Source organism: Coenobita brevimanus, chromosome 101 (assembly GCF_032717465.1).
Source record: "Coenobita brevimanus isolate Jiangsu-jjx chromosome 101, ASM3271746v2, whole genome shotgun sequence".
NCBI lineage: Eukaryota > Metazoa > Arthropoda > Malacostraca > Decapoda > Coenobitidae > Coenobita > Coenobita brevimanus.
Genome location: NC_137054.1, coordinates 45,042,923 through 45,064,065, shown reverse-complemented (window position 1 = coordinate 45,064,065; position 21,143 = coordinate 45,042,923). Strand labels below are relative to the sequence as shown.

Sequence of the window (21,143 nt, the reverse complement as noted above, 5' to 3'; positions counted from 1 at the left end):
CTACACGTACGATAGCAGGGGCGCTTTACCCTGGTACGTACTCTGGCCGTAGCTGGGAGCTGATCTTTCCGACCAGAAGCAACTGAAGGGCGGATGGGGCCGCTCCTTCCCCGCCACGTATAGGGACCGTCGGCGCGGTGTTGCTCCTGTAGGAGAGAACAGCAGGAGAGGGATGCACTGGGGCAACTCTCTCTCCAGAGTGTACTAAGGCCAGAGCCTTGGGTCGCCTTACCCTGGTACACTTTATTAGGCCGTAGCCTTGGGCCTCCTGCCCTTGGACCTCCTGCCCTGGAGGGTGTAACAATTGCCGTCAATATGGTGTTACTTGGGACTGAATCTAGTTCAGTCCCACCTCTTTTCTGACGATGGTTGTCCCGCCCGCAAGGTAGTTGCCTTTCCCTGGTCACCTGGTGTTGGGGCAGTTGTGGGGAACAGGGGCTCAGGACCGTAGTGTCCTGGTGACCCTCTTGATCGGGGTCACTAACCCCCCCATTGTGTCCTCCTGGGGTGGTGGTGCGGTGGCGGCCCGGTGGTGGGGTGGGGGGTGGTGAGGTGGGAGGTCCGGCGGCGGGCAGTTTACTACCCTCCGTGTTGTAAAAGTCACGACCCCGTGACTGGATGTGGTATGTGGTGGAGGTGGATGTCTGGTGGGCCGGGCTGAGGTGTTGTAGGAGGCTGACCCAGTGGTTGGTGAAGGTGTTAGGCTTCTGGTGGGGGTTGAGAGTGAGCCGGAGTGAGGATGGGTGGTCAGTCCGGCGTAGGAGGCGGAGAAGGTGGGGGGTCCCTCGGATTCTGACAGGTGGGTGGTCATGGTGGCGCCATAGCATCCTCTCAATTTTCATCTCTGGTTGTGGTGGTACGGTGGTGGTGGTTGTTTCTGCGGCGGTGAAGGTGGGAGTTGGTGATGGGTGGTGTGGTGCGGTGTTGGTGGTGGGCGTAGCGGGCGGTGATTGAGAGTGGTGGGTTGGAGGAGGTGGGGTAGCCGGAGGAGATGCAGGCAGAGGTGAGGTTGGTGAAGGATCAGAATCGGAGGAAGGTGGTGGTGGGTCAGGTAAGTGTGAAGTGGGGGAAGGAGTTTGTGGGTATGGTGAGGTTGAGGGTGGGGTGGGGGAGGTGAGCGAGGAAAGAGACGCAGGTGAGAGTGAGGAGGAGGATGGTGTGATAGGGAAGGCGAATGAGTTGGCTGTGTTAGCAGGAAAAATGAGTGGCGGGGAAGTGATGGTGGTGGGTTGGTGTGGGGTGGTAGGTGGGAGGGAGTAGACAGGAGGAGGCGGTTTTGGGAAGTAGGTTAGGGGAAGATGAGGTAAGGGTTCTAGGAGGTCTGTGAAGGGGGAGGCAGGCTTTGTGTTGGGGAGGAATAGGAAGAGGGGAGGCGGTAGTAGTGGAGAAAGTGGTGTGTGAGGTGGAAAGGTTAGGAATAGGGGTAGGAATAGGGGTAGGAATAGGGGAGGGCAAAATAGAAGAGATAGTGAGAGGAGAGGAAAAGGAAAGATGACGTGTCCCCCTGTCGTAGACTGGGGGAGATGTGAGGTGGCCCCCGTCATTACGGTGGGATGCGGGGGCAGTGGGGTGGGACCTTCTGTGCCTTCCTCGTCTTGCTTTCCTGCTTTGAGGCTTGGGGCAATCGGCGTATGGTGGGGAGGCTTGTAAGCGCTCTTGTGTTGTTTTGCTGCACCGGGCAGCTTTTTTGCTTGATATTGCTGATGCGTTTGGGGGAGGAGTGGACGGCTAGAAGGCGCCTTATTAGGTTGATTTCTTTATCCAGGTCTCCCGTCGGTTCATGTATTATGAAGTGGTCTTTAATGAAACCGGGGAGGGTCCTGAGGAGTTTGTGGAATATGAGTTGTTCCCAGGTTTTTGCGTCTGTGCCCAGGTACGCAGCGGTGACGAGCCGCCTAGCCTGGATGAAGGTGTCATCGAGGCTTCCGTTGTATGTGAGGGCGTCTAGTTGCGATAAGGCTACAACTGTGCCCAGAGATGGCGTCACTGCCTGTTTCACAATTTGTTTGAATTGATCCCATTTTAGTCTCGAGACGATTTTCGGAATGACAGTGGCAATTATTTTACCCAGGTTAGGTAATGTGACTGCAATCTTTTCTTTGTCCGAGTCGAACCCTATGTCTAAGAGGGGTTTAACCATATCCAAGTACTCATCAATGTTACATTGGTCCGGGTTGAATTTCGGCAATTGAATGTGAGGTTTGGCTGCCATTGTGCAAGTTTCCTTTTATCGTTCCTCCGTGCTTTTACTCGGATCCAGAACCACCGCTTGCCACCAGTGTTATGCTGGTGTTTTTAAGGTGACTTCTCGTCCTAAAAACACTAGCGACTGAAGCGGGGTCCTCTTTCCGGACCAGAAGTAAAGCACCCACAAAGGAACAGGACATAAATACCAGGCAGTACACCTTAACACATCTATTACATTAATTCTAACCGTTACAATACAACACAGAGAGATATTTGAGATACAGGGGAACAGGGACACAGAGTTAACCTTCAGCACCACAAGATACAGTCACACTCAGTACACAATACAATGCTCATACAGGGATGTCTTGAATTATATATGTTATTGTCCATGTGTCACTTTTAGGCAGGATATACACTGAACTGATCACAGAGGGGATAAACAAGATTGGAAGTCTGTAGGGGAAATACTACTATAAATAAGACAGGGTGCAGATCGCGACACTTGACACAGTCACCTGGTCACGGTGACACTCACACACAGGCTTTTAATCTGCCCGCGCACCCTAGTCTTATGCGTTCACAGAAAGTTCTTTTATGGGAGGGACTCGTATATTTACTCTAAGGTTCATTCTCTGTCCTGCCGGCACTGAGTTCTTTTGGACTAATGGTAACTGTTGCTGGTTTCGCACTGGTCTTCAATTAGTTACTGTTCACTGTTATTTCCCCTGATTTGTTCTCGGCACAAGGGGCATCACTGTTTACCTGTATCTCCTGGGTAATGTTCACTCCGTGACAAGGGCGTAAGGGTAGAGCCCTAGGGGGACCCGGCCTGCAGAGGGCAAGGGATTACCCGCAGGGGAGTCACTGCCTGGGTCACACTCGTCGGTGGGGTGCAGGGAGGCCCTTCCGTCTGGGGGCCTCGACCTGAGAGGCGGCCCTCGAGTTGGGGCCTCGTCGGTGTGGTGCAGGGAGGCCCTCCTGTCTGGGGGCCTCGACCTGAGAGGTGGCCCTCGGGACTGGGGCCGAACAGCTGGAGCCGTCAGGCCTGTCGTCTCTGGCTCCATGGAGTGAGGGAGCCTGGATCGCCTTCGTCGGGAGCCGGTGGGTCTGGCCTGGGGGTCTTGGGACTGCGGACGCCTAGGGGGAGAGGCGCCGACAGGGCTGGGCTGCGGCAGCTTCTCCGTCGGGACTCAGGCAGGAACAAGGATCTCCCAGGCATGGGAGGTAGGTCCGATATCGGGCCTTGCCACCACTCTAGCGACACCTCCGGGGATATATTCCCGGGTGGTGACGAAGGGCTCCCACAGGGGGAAGAGGCTGGAGAAGGACTCACGTAGCCCGTGTCCTCTCTGGTACGTCCTGAGGCTGGAGCCTTGGGTCGCCTTACCCTGGTACGTACGTTGGCTATGGCCGTGAGCTTACCCGTCGTACAAGGAGCAACTGAAGGGCGTACAGGGCCGCTCCTTCCCCACCACGTATAGGGACCGTCGGCGCGGTGTTGCTCCCGTAGTAGGGAAAAGCTACACGTACGATAGCAGGGGCTCTTTACCCTTGTACGTACTCTGGCCGTAGCCGGTAGCTGATCTTTCCGACCAGAAACAACTGAAGGGCGTACAGGGCCGCTCCTTCCCCGCCACGTATAGGGACTGTCGGCGCGGTGTTGCTCCTGTAGGAGAGAACAGCAGGAGAGGGATGCACTGGGGCAACTCTCTCTCCGGGTTGTACTTAGGCCGGAGCCTTGGGTCGCCTTACCCTGGTACACTTTATTAGGCCGTAGCCTTGGGCCTCCTGCCCTTGGGCCTCCCGCCCTAGAGGGTGTAACAATTGCCGTCAATACGGTGTTGCATGGGACTGAATCTAGTTCAGTCCCACCCCTTTTCTGACGATGGTTGTCCCGCCCGCAAGGTAGTTGCCTTTCCCTGGTCACCTGGTGTTGGGGTAGTTGCGGGGAACAGGGGCTCAGGACCGTAGTGTCCTGGTGACCCTCTTGATCGGGGTCACTAACCCCTCCGTTGTGTCCTCCTGGGGTGGTGGTGCGGTGGAGGCCCGGTGGTGGGGTGGGGGGTGGTGAGGTGCGAGGTCCGGCGGCGGGCATTTTAGGTTGTGATTAGGTTAATATACGTGTAAGGTTGTTGCCTGGAGTTTTTGTGTCCTGCTCATCTCGTTGTTGTATTCTAGCTTCGGTCTCGATAAAGAGGACCCCGACGAGAAGTCTCCCGTAAAACACCTAGCATAACAGTATAAACTTGTTGCGTATTATTAAGGATATGAATTGAGGCAATACTGTATAAGTAAGGTTGGTATGCTGAGTTTTTATGCCATGCTCCTCTTGTAGTGTGTTCTCCGCTCAGTAGCTATAGTGTTCTTAGGACGAGAAGTCGACCTAAAAACACCTAGTTCTGATATTTGGTACTCATTAGATCACAGTTTATAAAAAGTGTTTATGTAACATGAAGCAAGTCCAGCTGTTCTGGGTTTTTGTCTGGAATGAAACTGGTCGGCGGTAAATTACTGGAGCCTGGTGGGACAAGTGAAGTTACTGGACATTTGAATGACTGGATAAACGTGTTGGCAACTGACGGTGGAATCCCTGGGGACAGGCGGAAGGACCTAACAATTTAGGCTACCATATAAATACTTAGCGAATGGCAACCTGCATAGGCTACACTATGTGGCCTACTGATGGCATACAACATGACTGTCGATGAGTTTACCCCTATACCTACTGAGGATACGGTCCATAACCCAGAACTGTAGGATACAGGCTACCGGCAGCCTGATGATACAGGTGAGGCAGTGCGACAGCACCGGACGTTGACGGAGCCGTCCTCACCATGATAACGTAATTGGAGTGGGATGAAGGTGAAGGCAGGCACAGTGCTGGGAGGTACCGTATCCAAGCCTCATGAGCGCCTAGCGAGCTGCACTGAGTAGAGGCGTTCATCCCTATTGTTTATAAACCGCTTATGAATGAACCGCTCTTGACATTTGAGAAAGCACGGTGTTGCAGTACCTTGCCGTTTCTCATTAATTTTGCATTTGTTTGTAAATATCACTGAGTAAATAATTTCTTCAAGATAACCATTCGGTACAGAGCAAAAAGGCAATTTTCTAGCCGGATCTGTTACATAGTATAACCCACTTGTCATGTACCGTGTGCATGAAACAGCCTAGGCTGTCAACACATAGTGGAGAGTATGGCAGCATTTAGAAGGCTATTCTGATTGTTTAATATATGCATATTTATGTACACTACAGTTTGTAACTTAAACCTCAAAATCACTTGACGCATAGCGCATATACAAGATTTACTGTTGTAAATGTTCCAGATTTATGTTTATGACATTGTATGGATATCAGTTGGTAATCATAAGCACCAGATAGTCATATAATATATGTAACCTTTTGCTGCTTGGAGATAAACGAGAATTTCTGTTGGCATATCTCCACCGAGCTCTGTAGGCTATGTATCGACTCTTTGGCAAGTCAGGTGTACCAACCAGGATCTCGCCTCTCGCACTTTATAAGAAATACATCAAGTATTTACAGTATTTTTATTGTTCGTTGATTGTGTTAGTTAAATTGTGTAGTTCTAAATCGGAGGTACAAGTAATTTCCACTTCAGATATTCGTATTCTAATATTCTCACGTTGATAAAACTGACGCTGGTCATTGCGGTTTAAAGACGTTATTTTGATTACTTTTGTTACAAAGCACATGATGTATATAATTTTTATGCTTTGTATGATGTAGGAGTACAACTTGGAGGGCAAGGAATGGTAATGAAGGTAGTGTTGGCAGGCATGACAACTCGCCATATTTCCCTCCAGCCCAGCGGACAAGCAGACCCACCCTAGTGTTGAGTTCTCGCTTGAATGGCTGAGGGTCAACATTGGCCCGACGTGGTCATAAACTGTCAAACTGGAACTAATGGAATTAGAAAACATTGTAGCGAATACAGTGTACTTGAAAGCAAGGGAAGGTAAGATTTATAATGAAGTAGCAATGACATTAACGGCTGCGATGCTGTTACGTCCGCTAAAATCTGACTCGTTGTATTCCCTGTAACTATATGTTATGATGAATAGATACGAGCATGTAGGTATAATTAATATATGTATAATTTCCTGATGGCAAGTCAGGGTGGGATGCGGAAGGGGGGTAGCGTCGCAGCCAATGATGTGATGTGCAGCAGCAGAGTAGGCCAGGGCAACGGAAATTGAGTAGGATTGGCGGGCAGCATCACTGGCTGATGATAGGTTGTTACTGTGCCACTGTCCCTTGAGCCCTACTGCTGCCCACCACCACTCACACCACCCATCTGTATTGTAGCGAATCCTGCATGTTGGTTGCAATGGTACAAGAAGCTTAGGTCACCCATGATCACATTCTGACAGCTATTAAATTTGTTTGTATATACATATATTCATCAGGGGTGTGAGGAATTATACCTGCACTGAAATAATCTGGATTTTCTTGAAGCTAAGCTTTAATTGAAAACAGGTTGTGGTATTGCAGAGGTGAAGCAAGGTTAGACTTTATGAAAGTGTAGGCTTTAGGATTCAATGATTGCCCACACATCACTCCTGCCATAGCATACCCTTGGTGGTAGACTGGTAGCTTTGAGTAAGCTTGCTGGAGCATACATTCATGGACATGGGTGTGATATAGATATTTTGTTGGGTTTGCTGTGATACAATGAATATTTGTGGCCAATTGCTTTTTATTGCAGATGACTGCTCTCCCGCGGTCCCATTATTGTAGTACAGTACTGTAGTAAGAATGGACAGTGAAGATTAAGGGAAAAAAATAAGTTTAATTTCCTAAGAAATGAATAGAGGATTTTTATGCAGCATCAAATTGAAGATCCTTCATCATGACAGAAGAAAATAAGCATGTGAAACTATCAGTAGACATGAAGCTTACACAGGAGAGCACATGAATAAGAATATCATTTCTTGAGTAGTCAATTCAGTGTACCAGTACTTTTGTCTCACATTGTTCCCCACATTAAGGAGTACTTTACGTACATTGGTGTTTAAGCATAGTGCAGTTCGGTTAACAGTTGTTAATATATACTGTAAATTCTAACTTATCTTTTCCTGCATTGTACATTTCCCAGTGACTGGTTGTGATTGTACGTCTTGAACCAACCAACAAACCATCAGATTGAAAGCATCAAGATGGCTTACAGGTTTTAAGATTACAGTATATATCTGTGTTGGTAACATCCGAAGACACACGTTGCAATCATCTCTTTACCGACTACCGGTATTTAAAGTTATCCTAATTAAACCCATTCTGTTGTTGAAATTACCCTTGTACACGCTTGGAGCTCTGGATCAACTTGGATGTGCTGGTAATTCAGGACTTGATAAAATCTGGAATTCTCTTCGAAACTCCTCGTAATTTCTCTTCAGAGATTGTTCCTTTGTGGCGATTCATCCAGGTTGATGACATTAATGTAAACAGTCCTATTCGACGAAATACTGAATCGAGGGTCATTTACCAAACTGGCACTTTTAATTGGAAAATATTATCATTTTTTCACCATATAGTTTGAAACCATATACAACACTGGGTGGTAACCATATAACCAAACCATACGTGCTCCGTACGTGTCAACAAGTGGGTTGGTGCAGGGTTAGTGCCCGTCCCCATAAAATGAATAATTCAAAGTCAAATGGCCACCCCTTACAGGATTATGGCATCTGGCAATAGATAGATAGATAGATTCACACACACCTATTTATAAGAAATCCAGTTTTTAAAATGTGCTTAATTTAGCTATTTATAAAAAAATCAGGATTCAGAGCGAAAATACGCCAAAGTTAGTGGGTATTTCCCCTTTAGATTGCCAGCACAACTTGACAGACTTCGGTTTTGCATAAATATTGATCTACAGTGCAGTTATATGTAGCTACGGTATTTACTGTACGGTACACATTAAATCAGTATTCATACAAAGTAGAAATCTGTCAAGGCAAGTTGTTGAGCTAGAAGCGAAACACTTCTGCAAACTTTAGCAAGTTCTTGCTCTGAATCATTATTTTTTTAGTACCGTAGCAGTTAAACACAAAATTTTGACCAGATTTCAGATAATTTGGTGTGTATGGGCTTGTATGGGGATAAAAGTTATATTTCCAATTAAAAGTGCTAGTTTGATAAATGACCGCCGATTCAGTATTTAGTCACACCCTAATCTGTACAGCTGTATCAATTTGATGGAAAGGTAGCCCAACAAGCTTAGTTCCCCCCCTTTCTTTTTTTTTAGGTTTTGTCAGTGTTTTCTGTTTCCTTGCATCATGATAGTCCATGAAAAATACTAATTGGTGTTAATATATCTATCTATCTATTGCCAGTCGCCATAATCCTGTAAGAGGTGGCCACAAACAAATCGCCTCCACGTTGCCCGGTCCCCTGCCACTTTACCACCTGGCTTCCAGCTTATACCTCCCTCTTTCATATACCTCTCCCCTCCATCTCATCCTTGGCCTCCTCCTCCCTTTTCCCCCCCCTCACCCTACTTACACACATTCTCCTCGTTAGTCTTTCACTTTCCATCCTCTCCACTTGGCCAAACCACCGAAGTGTATTTCTCCCAGCACTTTCTGTCAGCCACAATGCTTCTACACTTCCTTATATGTCAGTCTGTCTCTCCATGTAACTCCACATGCTTCTTTCGAGTAACTCATTTCCACTGCTCTCACACTTGACTTATGTCCATCCAGCAAGGTCCAAGCTTCACTTCCATACGTTAGAGTTGGTATCACATTTCTGTTATGCAGCGACTTTTTTACTCCCATGCCCACTTCCCTGTTTCTTATCACTGCTTTCAAAGAACCAGCAACCTTTCTTCCTTGTTACTCTTACAAGCACTTTGCCCTCCAAACTTCCATCCTTAGTCATCACACTACCCAAGTACTCAAATTCACTTACATTTTCCATTTTCTCATCATCATCCATCACTGTACATCCAGTGACTTAATTTCTCTAAAAGACCTTAATTTTACTCTTCCCAGTGTTCACCTTTAGATTTCATTTCTTAAACACTCTTCCAGACTCATTCACCAAGCCTTGCAGTTCCCCTTCATCTTCACTTAACAATACAGTATTGTCTGCTAACAGCAGTAACATACACAGAGTTTCCAAACGTTGCCCTCTTTCATTAAAGCTGCTCCAACATCACTGCCCTACCTTGTATCTCTTTTATAACCCCATCAATATACAGACTAAACAACCATGGAGACATGACACATCCCTGTTTCAATCCAACATTCACATAGAAAAATTCACTCAGTTCACTATCCATATGCAGTGCACCCTCATACATACTCTTCCCGGCATGCAACAGCTTCCCATTTACTCCATATATTCGTAATATTTTCCACATTTATTGTCTATCCACCTTGTCAGATGCTTTCTCCAAATCCCTGAAGGCTGCATACAACTTCTTTCCCTTCTCTTGAAACTTTTCCACAAAAGTCCTAAGAATGAATATCTGATCTATGCAACCTCTTCCCTTTCCTAAAACCTCCCTGTTTTCACCTGTTAATTCCCCTCTTATTTCCCTATCTCTGTCAGTAAGTATCCTACCATACACTTTTCCTTTCACACTAAGAAGGCAAATGCCTCTTGTTAGTCAATCCTCCGAGACTCTACCGTCCTCCCATGACAATCTGCACATCTTCCATATCCATTGTACTACTATCTCTCCCCCATGCTTCAGCATTTCACCACACACTCCATCAATTCCTGGGGCTTTCCCCATTTGGACTTTTTTCATTGCTTCCACTACTTCCATCCTACTGATTTCTTTCTCTCTTCTCACCCCATTCCTTCTCCCAGCCATTCCCCAGCCACTTATCCTTGCATACTTTCATCCTCTATGTTCAGCAGTTCCAAAAAGTGTTCTTTCCATGTGCTCACTTTTTCTTCCTTCTCCACTAGCAATCTACCATTTTTATCTTTCACTCCCCAGGTAACTTCTTTATCACCCTGTTTTACTGTCTTTACCTCATTCCAGAACATTTTCTTACGTTCCCTTCACTTTACGTTCAAATTCCTTCCATATTCCTCATCCACTCTCTATGTACACTCTCTTACTAATCTTTTCACCTCTCTCTTTCTCTCTGCATATAAGTCTCTCTTCTGTCTCTCAACTTCCTCCACACCCCTGTTTCTCATCCACTCACATAGCTTTCTTCTGTTGCGCCACAGCTTGTCTCGCTTCTTCATTCCACCATGCTGTTGCATGCACCCCATTTTGTCATCTCATCACTCCACAAACCACCTCACATGCTGCAGATTTCTTCTCTGAATATCTTGCACACACCTTCCACCTCCTCCATATACTCCAAATCCCAGTTGCTCCTCCACTTCTCTCTTATATTCTGCTCTTTTTTCATTCTCTTGCAACCTTTCTACCCTCCATGGATGAACTACTTCCTGTTCTTCCCTTGTTGTATTCCTCCATTGCATTTGAACCTGTCATAATTCATACCTAATCGTCATAATGTGTTTGGCTTATACAAATCACAGTACATTGCTCTGTAAAGGAACTGAGGAGGAACATGGCTTGCTGCATCACGTGAACTAAATGGTATAATTTTGGAAATACACTACATCAAAATCTACCTGTTTGTCAATAGCCAGGAGCCATAATTCCATAAGAGGTGGCAGTTTGACTTTGAGTCAGTTGTTTTATGAGGGGCACTAACTCTCTGTCAACCCACTTGTTGACGTGTAGGGAACTCTTATGGTTGGTAATATGGTTACCACCCAGCTTTGCAAAACCCCTGATACTGATGTTATTGTACTCACTGTATACTCTTAGGTGAATAGTGACTATAGTAAAACCTCATTTTACTGTATTTTGATAGACTGGATTTTGGATTTAATGGACACTACAAAGCCACCAGACTTCTGTCTGTTATAGCAAATGATATCCAGTAAATGGGTCGCAATACATCTGTTTCTGGAAGAAGTGCAATGACAAGAATGTGAAATAAACTGTCTATATCTGTCTGTCTACAGCCCAGTGCCATAATCTTCCAAAGGGTAGCTGTTCATGTTTCAGTTAGTGGTTTTACAGGGAGGGTCACTAACCTTCCTCCAATCCACTTGTTGATACATAAGGAGCATGTTTGGGTTGGTTATCGTTTTCGTTTTCGTTTTTAAAGGCTCCAACATGCTTGCATGTGTCGGCCTTGGTCACCTAATGGCGGCTCTCCACGCTGCACGATCCATTGCAGCCTCCCTGTTCAGTCCCTTAACCCTAAGGTCACACTTAATGACCTCGTCCCATGTCTTTCTCGGTCTACCCCTCATAACCCCACCCCCAATATTAACACTTCTCACCTTCCTCACCCAATTATCATCCCCCATCCTCTCCACATGTCCAAACCACCTCAATCTACCTCTCCTCATCACAACACCAATACACTCCAGTCCCATCCTACCTCTCAACTCTTCCATTGTAAACCCAGCCCCTCCAGGCCTTGGACACAGGGACGCACTGCACATCCACCTAATCATTGTCATTTCTGTACGTCTGAGCCGGCGAATGTCTTCCTCCTTCACTGCCCAGGTCTCACTGCCATACAGCATTACACTCCTAACACATGCTGTATACAAAGACCCCTTAGCACGTAGGGAGAGCCCTCTCAATGTCAGGAGAGGCAAGAGCTCCCTGAACTTCTTCCAACCACTTCTCACCCTAGCCACAGAGCTAGCTCCAGCCCCACCTCCAGCATACAACATGTCTCCCAAATAACAAAACTCCTCCACACACTCCAGAGATTCACCAGCAAGTTCAATCCTTTCACGTCTGACGATCTCCACCTGCTCACCCCGGCACGCCGTACACATAAAATCAGCATTATCTCGTACTCTACCTCTGATACCACTACATCTCTTATGCACCCATTTATCACATACACCGCACAAGATGGAATTACTTCCCACGCCCTTGTGGCTAACTGCACATGGCCACTCTCCCTCGTCTTTGACAGTACCGCCACCAACCCTAGATATCATCACTTTTGTTTTATCTGCATTTACCCTTAAACCCTTGTGCCCCATACCATCTCTCCACTTCCTAAACCTTTCCTCTGCCTCCCTTTCATTCTCTGCAATCAACACCAAATCATCAGCATACAACAACTCCCATGGGAGTCCGTTTCTAAAGTCACGTGAAAGGGCTTCAAGTACCATGATAAACAACATGGGACTCAAGACTGACCCCTGATGCACACCAACATTCACGGAAAACTCATCACTCAAATCTCCATTCACTCTCACCTGGGTGTGAGCACCCACATACATGGCCATAACCACCCTAACCAGCCACTCCTCCAAGCCAAGCTTTCTCATTGCCCACTTCACCACCTCTCTAGGGACTGTGTCAAAGGCCTTTTCCAAATCAACAAAAACAAAATAAAGATCCCTTCTCCTACCAATATATTTTTCCTGAAGCTGTCGAACAATGAATATGGCATCAGTGGTCCCCCTACCTGGCATAAACCCAAACTGCATCTCATCAATATTCACTCTTTCTCTAATCATACCTTCTAAAACTCTCTCCATTACCTTCATTATCTGATCTAAAAGCTTTATACCTCTATAATTTCCTCTTTCCAGGGCATCACCCTTCCCTTTATACACATTTACAATTACACTCTTCAGCCAATCATCTAGGACAACACACTCATTAATAATCCTATTTATCAGGTCAGTGACTAAACTCACCCCTATATCGCCTGAGGCCTTCAACATTTCGGCAGTCAACCCAGACACACCTGCTGCCTTCCCCACCCTCATCCTGCCTATTGCCTCACTCACAGTAGCAGTATCAATCAAAGGCCAAGGGCCAGACACTGGATCTGCTGGCTCCAAACCTTCCCTGTCCCAGTCAAACTCCTCATTCAACAACCGGTTATAATGCTCTCTCCATGCATCTTTAATATCCTCACTGTTCACCACTACCCTTCCTTCATCATTCTTCACACACTGCTCACCTATGATATCCTGATTATCCCTCTTCACCTGACCTGCCACCCTAAATATATTTTTCCTTTCCCCATGATTTAGGTTATCAAGTAATTGTCTCTGTGACTCAGACTTTGCCCTGTATACCTCTCTCCTAGCCCTCCGCTTGGCAGCCAAATATTCCTCTTTGCTACCACCCTTCTTCCATTCCCGGAAAAGCCTTCTTTTCTCCTTAATTGCAGCTTCTACACCCTCATCCCACCACCAAGTTACTTTATGTCCTGGTGGTCCTCTTGTCCAGCCGCATGTTACATCAGTAACTCTCAAGAAATTGTTCTTGAGGGCTCTGTACTGTTCATTAACGCCTCTGTCTACAGCTCCCTGTTCAGCCACCACTCTCCTCAACTCGCTATAGAAGGCATCCCTTACTACTTGGCTTTTCAGCTTCCATATTTTCCTCCTAGGTACACTCCGCTGGGTGCAAGCATACTTTATAGTACGCGACACTTGTTCAAACACAGCACACCGTATGTCTGCCAAAGCAGTACATGGCTGGAAGAAAGCGCCCAAAGTTTATTACCCTGGCGGAGTGTGAACCCTCGTTATCCCATGTACGAAAATGCACACTCTACCATTGTACCTCAGAGGCTTCATATATAGAAAGATAGATAGATATATACAGTATATATCCCTCTCGGGATTTTGGCGAAAGCTTTGCCATTGCACTTGACATCTCAAAGGCTTTCGATCGAGTCTGGCATAAATCTTTAATTTCCAAACTGCCCTCTTATGGTTTCTATCCTTCTATCTGTGCCTTCATCGCAAGCTTCCTTTCTGGTCGTTCTATAGCCGCTGTTGTAGACGACCACCGTTCTTCTAGATCTATCAACAGTGGTGTTCCTCAGGGCTCTGTCCTATCACCAACCCTCTTCCTGTTATGTGGTTACCAACAGTTTTTGTAAATGGTTTCCTGGCCTACAGGAAACCATTAGGCTTGTCACTCAATGTAAAGCAACCTGAAAAGGAAGGAGCAGTAAGAAAAAATGACAGGACAAATAGGAAGAGAGGAGAACAGATGCAGAAAAAGGATGATAAGGGTGAAGGAAGAAGTAGGCAGCAATACAGAAAGTGAGTGGATGATGATTTCTACTACCACAAAATAAATTGTAAAATGACAAAATTATGGGCCAAGTTAGTGAAAAATGAATATAATTTTCAATTTTAATACTGGAATATGCATTTATATTCATTTATTTTCAAACATGCTTGAAATCCTGCCTCTGGGGGGACCATCGGATATAACGGATTTTCAGCATTATTAGATCAGGCTTCCTCCTGATAGACTTATTGGGAGGTTTTACTATATTTCCCATCTATAAACATGTAAATTATGTTATATATGCAGAATATATATATATATATTTGTACATCTCATCTCATCAGCTTTTTGAGTGTCCACTGCAGGACCAGCCTATCCCAACTGAAGTGGGGATGATACAGCCTATATATCTCTACCAAGTGGCTTAGGCTGTCTGGTAGAGATTGTAAGTAGGGTGAGACATGCTTGTAAGTGTGGTTGCTGTGTCGGTCGGAGTGGCTCTGCATGTGTGTGTAGTCTGTGAACCAAGTGTAATTGGCCCACGTAAGCCAGCTGGGTGCAAGCATACTTTATAGTACGCGACACTTGTTCAAACACAGCACACCGTATGTCTGCCAAAGCAGTACATGGCTGGAAGAAAGCGCCCAAAGTTTATTACCCTGGCGGAGTGTGAACCCTCGTTATCCCATGTACGAAAATGCACACTCTACCACTGTACCTCAGAGGCTTCATATATAGAAAGATAGATAGATATATACAGTATATATCCCTCTCGGGATTTTGGCGAAAGCTTTGCCATTGCACTTGACATCTCAAAGGCTTTCGATCGAGTCTGGCATAAATCTTTAATTTACAAACTGCCCTCTTATGGTTTCTATCCTTCTATCTGTGCCTTCATCGCAAGCTTCCTTTCTGGTCGTTCTATAGCCGCTGTTGTAGACGACCACCGTTCTTCTAGATCTATCAACAGTGGTGTTCCTCAGGGCTCTGTCCTATCACCAACCCTCTTCCTGTTATTCATCAATGGCCTTCTAAACTGTACATCTAACCCTATCCATTCATACGCTGATGACTCCACCCTTCACCTTTCCACACAGTTCACGCAATGCCCATCTCAGCAGTTACTTCAACAAATAAGGGAGGAGGCTATGGCACACCTAATGTCTGACTTGGCTTGTGTCTCTGAATGGGGTAAAAATAATCTGGTTGTTTTTAATGCATTTAAGACTCAGTTCTTACACCTATCAACCTGACAAAATCATCCACAGGTATACCTGCTAATGTTTGATAATATTCAGCTTAATTCTGCATCATCCTTGAACATGCTTGGGGTTTCATTTACTCGGGACTTATCTTGGAAAGATCATATTACATCTCTTGTAAAATCTTCTTCCAAGAGATTGGGTGTGCTAAGCCGACTCCATTCTTTCTTTACTCCTGCACAATTGTTGACTCTATACAGGGGTTTTATCCGCCCCTGTGTGGAGTACAAGTCTTATGTGTGGGGAGGCTCCCCACATACAGCTCTTCTCAATAGAGTGGAATCAAAGGCTTTTCGTCTCATTAACTCTCCTCCTCTTACAGACTCCCTTCAACCTCTGTCTCTTTGCCGCAGTGTTGCGTCTTTATCTCTATTCTATCGCTGCTTTAATGGTCGCTGCTCCTCTGAACTGTCTGCATGCATTCCTCCACCTTTACGACGGGCGCGTAGCTCCCATCTAACAGCAAACTCTCATCCCTTTTCTGTTCAACTCTCTAATGCAAGAGTTAACTGTTACTCCCAGTCCTTCATTTATGCAACAGGTCAGCTTTGGAACTGTCTCCCTCTGTCTGTATTTCCTGGTGCCTATGATCTCCAGTCTTTCAAACACAGTGTGTCCAGGCATCTCGAAATGAATGAATCTTGAATTTGGCTCTCTGTTGTATTTTGTTATTTTCTTGGAGGGAACTGTTATTCTGGGCTCATGGCCTTTGGTTCCTTCTTCAGCATAAAAATATATATATATATATATATATATATATATATATATATATATATATATATATATATACAATATTTATATATATATATATATATATATATATATATATATATATACTGTATATATATACACACACACACACATATATATATATATATGTATGTATATATAAATATATATTTTGTGTGTGTGTGTATATATATTTATATATATATATATAAATACACACACACACACATATATATATATATATATATATATATATATATATATATATATATATATATATATATATTTTGTGTGTGTGTGTGTGTGTGTGTGTGTATATATATATATATATATATATATATCTATTGCCAGACGCCTCAATCCCGTTTGGGGTGGCCACAAACAAATCGCCTCCAAGTCGCCCTGTCCCCCGCCATTTCACTGCCCTGCTCCCAACTCACACCCCCCTCTCTCATATACCTCTCCACCCCATCCCTCCATCTCATCCTCAGCCTCCCCCTCCCTCTTCCCCCTCCACCTCACTCACATACACTCTCTTCGTCAGTCTTTCACCCTCCATCCTCTCCACATGGCCAAAGCACCTCAGTGTGTTCCTCATAACGCTTCCTATCACATCCACACCACAACGCTCCTTTATATCCTCATTCGTCAGCCTGTCTCTCCATGTGACTCCACAGGCTCCTCTTAAATAACTCATTTCCACTGCTCTCACTCTTGACTTGTGTCTCTCCAACAACGTCCAAGCTTCACTTCCGTACGTTAGAGTTGGTATCACAATACTGTCATGTAGTAACTTTTTCACTTCCATGCTCACTTCCCTGTTTCTTATCACTGCTTTCAAAGAACCAGCAACCTTTCTTCCCTGCTATACCCTTTCAAGCACTTCACCCTCCAAACCTCCATCCTTACTCATCACACTACCCAAGTACTTAAACATACTCACATTTTCCAATTCCTCACCATCCAACCTCGCACATTCACTGACTTCACCTCTCTCAGAGACCATCACTTTACTCTTCTCTACATTCACCTTTAGATTCCGTTTCTTACACACTCTCCCAAACTCATCCACCAAGCCTTGCAGCTCCCCTTCGTCTTCACTCAACAACACAGTATCATCTGCAAACAAGAGGACAGAGAGTTTCCAAACACTAACCTCTCTCACCAGGGCCACTCCAAAATCCACTACCCTACCTTGTACCTCTTTTATTACCCCATCCATGTACAGATTGAACAACCATGGAGACATGACACATCCCTGTTTCAACCCAACTTTCAAAGAGAAAAATTCACTCAGTTCACCATCTACACGCACTGCAGCCTTCGCACCATCGTACATACTCTTCACAGCTTTCAACAACTTCCCATCTACTCCATATATTCTTAACACTTTCCACAACCCTTGTCTATCCACCCTGTCATATGCTTTCTCCAAATCCATGAAAGCCACATACAACTTCTTTCCCTTCTCTAGAAACTTTTCCACTAAAGAACTAAGAATGAATATCTGATCTACACAACCTCTTCCCTTCCTAAAGCCTCCCTATTCTTCTCCAACTAATTTCTCTGTTCTTTCTGTAACTCTGTCAATAAGTATCCTACCATACACTTTTCTTGTTATGCTAAGAAGACAGATGCCCCTATGATTACCACACATTCTTTTTCCCCTTTTCCTTTGTACAAGGGAATAATTATACCTGAGTTCCAATCCTCCGGGACTCTACCTTCCTCCCAGGCCAATCTGCACATTTTCCACATCCATTCTACTACTATCCCTCCCCCATGCTTCAGCATTTCACCACACACTCCATCAGTTCCTGGGTCTTTCCCCAATTTAACTTTCTTCATTGCTTCCACAATTTCTATTCAACTGATTTCTTCCTGTCTTCTCACCTCCCTCCTTCTCCCAGCCATTCCCCAGCCACTTATACTCGCATTACTTCCATCCTCTACGTTCAACAATTCTTTAAAGTGTTCTCTCCATCTTCTCACTTTTTCTCCCTTCTCCACTTGTAATCTACCATTTTTATCTTTCACTCCCCTGCTAACTTCACTTCCACCCTGTCTTACTCTTTTCACCTCTTTCCAGAACATTTTCTTACAATCTCTCCACTTTACACTCAAGTTCCTTCCAAATTCCTCATCCGCTCTCTTCTTACTCTCTCTTACTAATCTTTTCACCTCTTTCTTTCTTTCTACATATAACTCTCTCTTCCGCCTCTCAACTTCTTCCACGCCTCTGTTTCTCATCCATTCATTGTATGCTTTCTTCTTTTTTGCCACAGCCTGCCTCACCTCTTCATTCCACCACACTGTTCCTTGCACACCCCTTCGTCTTGTCTTCATCCCACACACCACATCACATGCTGCATATATTTCTCCTGTAAATATCCTGCACACACCTTCCACGTCCCCCATCTGCTCCAATTCATATTTGCCCAATCGTTCCTCCACTTCTTTCTTATACTCTTCCTTTTTCTCATCCGCTTGTAACCTTTCCACTCTCCTTACAAATACTCCTTCTTCCCATCCTTCCCTTCTTCTATTTCTCCATCCTAATTGGACCTTGATTCTGGCCACCACCAAGTAGTGGTCAGAAAGTCCACACTCCCAACCTCTATAAGCTCTTGCATCTGTTACACATTTCCGCATCCTTTTATCCACACACACATAATCAATCATTGCGTTCCTTTCATTCGGTTCACCACCCACCCTTCTCATCACTCGCCATGTATACCTGTGGATCATTTTGTGCCTGAAGAGGGTATTGGCTATCACCAACCCCCTCCCCGCACAAATGTCCACTAACGCACTGCCATTCTCATCTATCTCAGCAGGCACACCCCACTCACCAACTATTCCATCCACCTTCACATTCCCTACTTTACCATTCATATCATTGATCAAAAACACTCTCTCATTCCTTCCAAACTTTTCCATGCACACTTCCACATTCGTCCAGAACTCTTCTCTCACTCTGCTTGCACGATCTTGCGTTGGCACATACACACACACACACAATCGCCCTCATTTGTATTCCAACTTTCAGTCTTACCCACACAATCCTTGACCCAACTGATCCATACTCTCTTATGCTATTCTTCCATCTTTTACTCACAACTATACATACTCCTTCTTTTTAGTTCACTGTACAGTTAAATATAGACCTGTGCTGCGGCTGGGGATTCGTGTCGTTTATATGGTGCTAAGTCACATGTTGGGGCCCTATTGCTCCTGTGGTACTTCCTCAACTGGTGTAGGTGTTTCTGAAGCTGTGGGTGGTCCAATTTCCTCTCCAGAGTCAGAGTATGGTGCTGTTTCTTCTTAGTAGCTGGTTCCTTGGATGCTGGAGATGATGCAGTGTGCTTGGGAGTCATGGCAAAAGTATGAAACAAGGAAGAACAATGAAAAACTGCGTAACGTACAGCGAAACTGAGAGGAGAGGACGGACATGACTCAACTGAGAAGTGCGCGATGTGTTTACCAGAGAGGGGTTAGTTTGTTTTCTTACGGCAAGCGAGTGCGGCACTGTGTAGTGCGCCCATTTTGAATTTTTCATATTTCCTCTCGTATTGCTTTTCGTACCATTGAGACAGATACTGTACTTTCGTATTGTGGAATTTGTCCTACGTTCTTCGCTTCCGTACCATCGGAAATTTGTACATTGAGTTTTTGTATTTCGAGGACTCACTCTATATATATTTATATATACAGTATATATATATACAGTGGAATCTCAAATTTCGACAGTTTAGAATTTGATGAATCAATTTTTGATGCATTTTGGAGTGGTCTTCCTACCTTACTTTTCGATGCAGAGTCACGTATTTCGATGCTCTCGGGGCCAGACTCCAACCAAAACAAGCAAAGATAATATTGTTATGAAGGGAGATTTGCCAGTTAGGTAGTCTCGTACCTTCTCGGAGATTAGTGTACAGTAGTTCCCGTATCGGTATGAGTCAGAGTTGCCAGTTAGCCGGCTGCTTGTGAACGTTGTTATTTCGTAAGTTATGCATTAATTTAATGTGCTTTTTCTCAATAATGTTTTATTTAAATGACTACTTGTTAAATTATGTAGTTTAACCCCACTTCTAGGATACATGGCATCTGGCAATGAATGAATGAATGAAGTTTGTATGGTAAATGATTTAGAGTGTTATGTAATGTCAGACAACTCTTCATGTTTTGATGTGTCTGAGTTGGCAACTGTTGCCCGTCGAGAGTATACTCATTAAATGTAGATGTTTCGAAAGTAATGCAAGCTTATATAAGATGGAGTAGAGATTATTAAAAATTTAGTCGGGTTTCAGGTCAGTTTGAGTGAAGTGCAGTTGGTTTTGGTTTGAGTATAGTGCAGTGTAGTGTCAGTGAAGATTGTATACTTTCAGTACTTGTGCAAACAGTGGCAAACAGTGACGGGTTATTGAAGAGTGTACAGTATATCATTGCAACTTGAGAAGACAGTAAAGTGTATTAAGTGTAATTACAGTAATCCCGCATATTTCGCGGTAGTTACGTTCTTGTAACCCCTGCGAAAATTTAAATTCGCGAATACTCTATTAACAATTGAATCTTGCACTTGTGTCCACCATGCTGCCCATCACATAGTCCATGTCCATACTGATTGCGAGACAATTCGCCGTCAGACGATTCCCCTTCAGAACAATTCACACCCTGGACGATTCCCCGCCATTTTATAAATATACTAATCAATACTTTTATAAATATACTTATTATTAATTAATCAATACTTTAATAACTATATTTCAGGGGGATCCAGCAAAGTCTATGTTCAGTAGCGTAGGTTCTGGATATTATTTATTAGTTGCACCTTTAGTCAATAATTAACTTGTTTCTTCCTCGCTGTAGTCGCC

The 21,143-nt window shown here is 44.7% G+C and overlaps 1 protein-coding gene across 1 annotated transcript in view; it reads left to right on the top strand.

Moving 5' to 3' along the window:
- The first annotated feature begins 6,031 nt into the window (after window positions 1-6,031).
- The window catches only part of LOC145414965 (G protein-coupled receptor kinase 2-like), an 854,061-nt gene continuing 838,949 nt past the window's right edge, over window positions 6,032-21,143 (top strand). Inside the window, exon 1 of the mRNA XM_080284376.1 lies at window positions 6,032-6,172. Within this exon, the coding sequence (XP_080140502.1) occupies window positions 6,121-6,172 (52 nt within the window). The 5' untranslated portion in view covers window positions 6,032-6,120. The remainder of the gene's footprint in view (window positions 6,173-21,143) is intronic.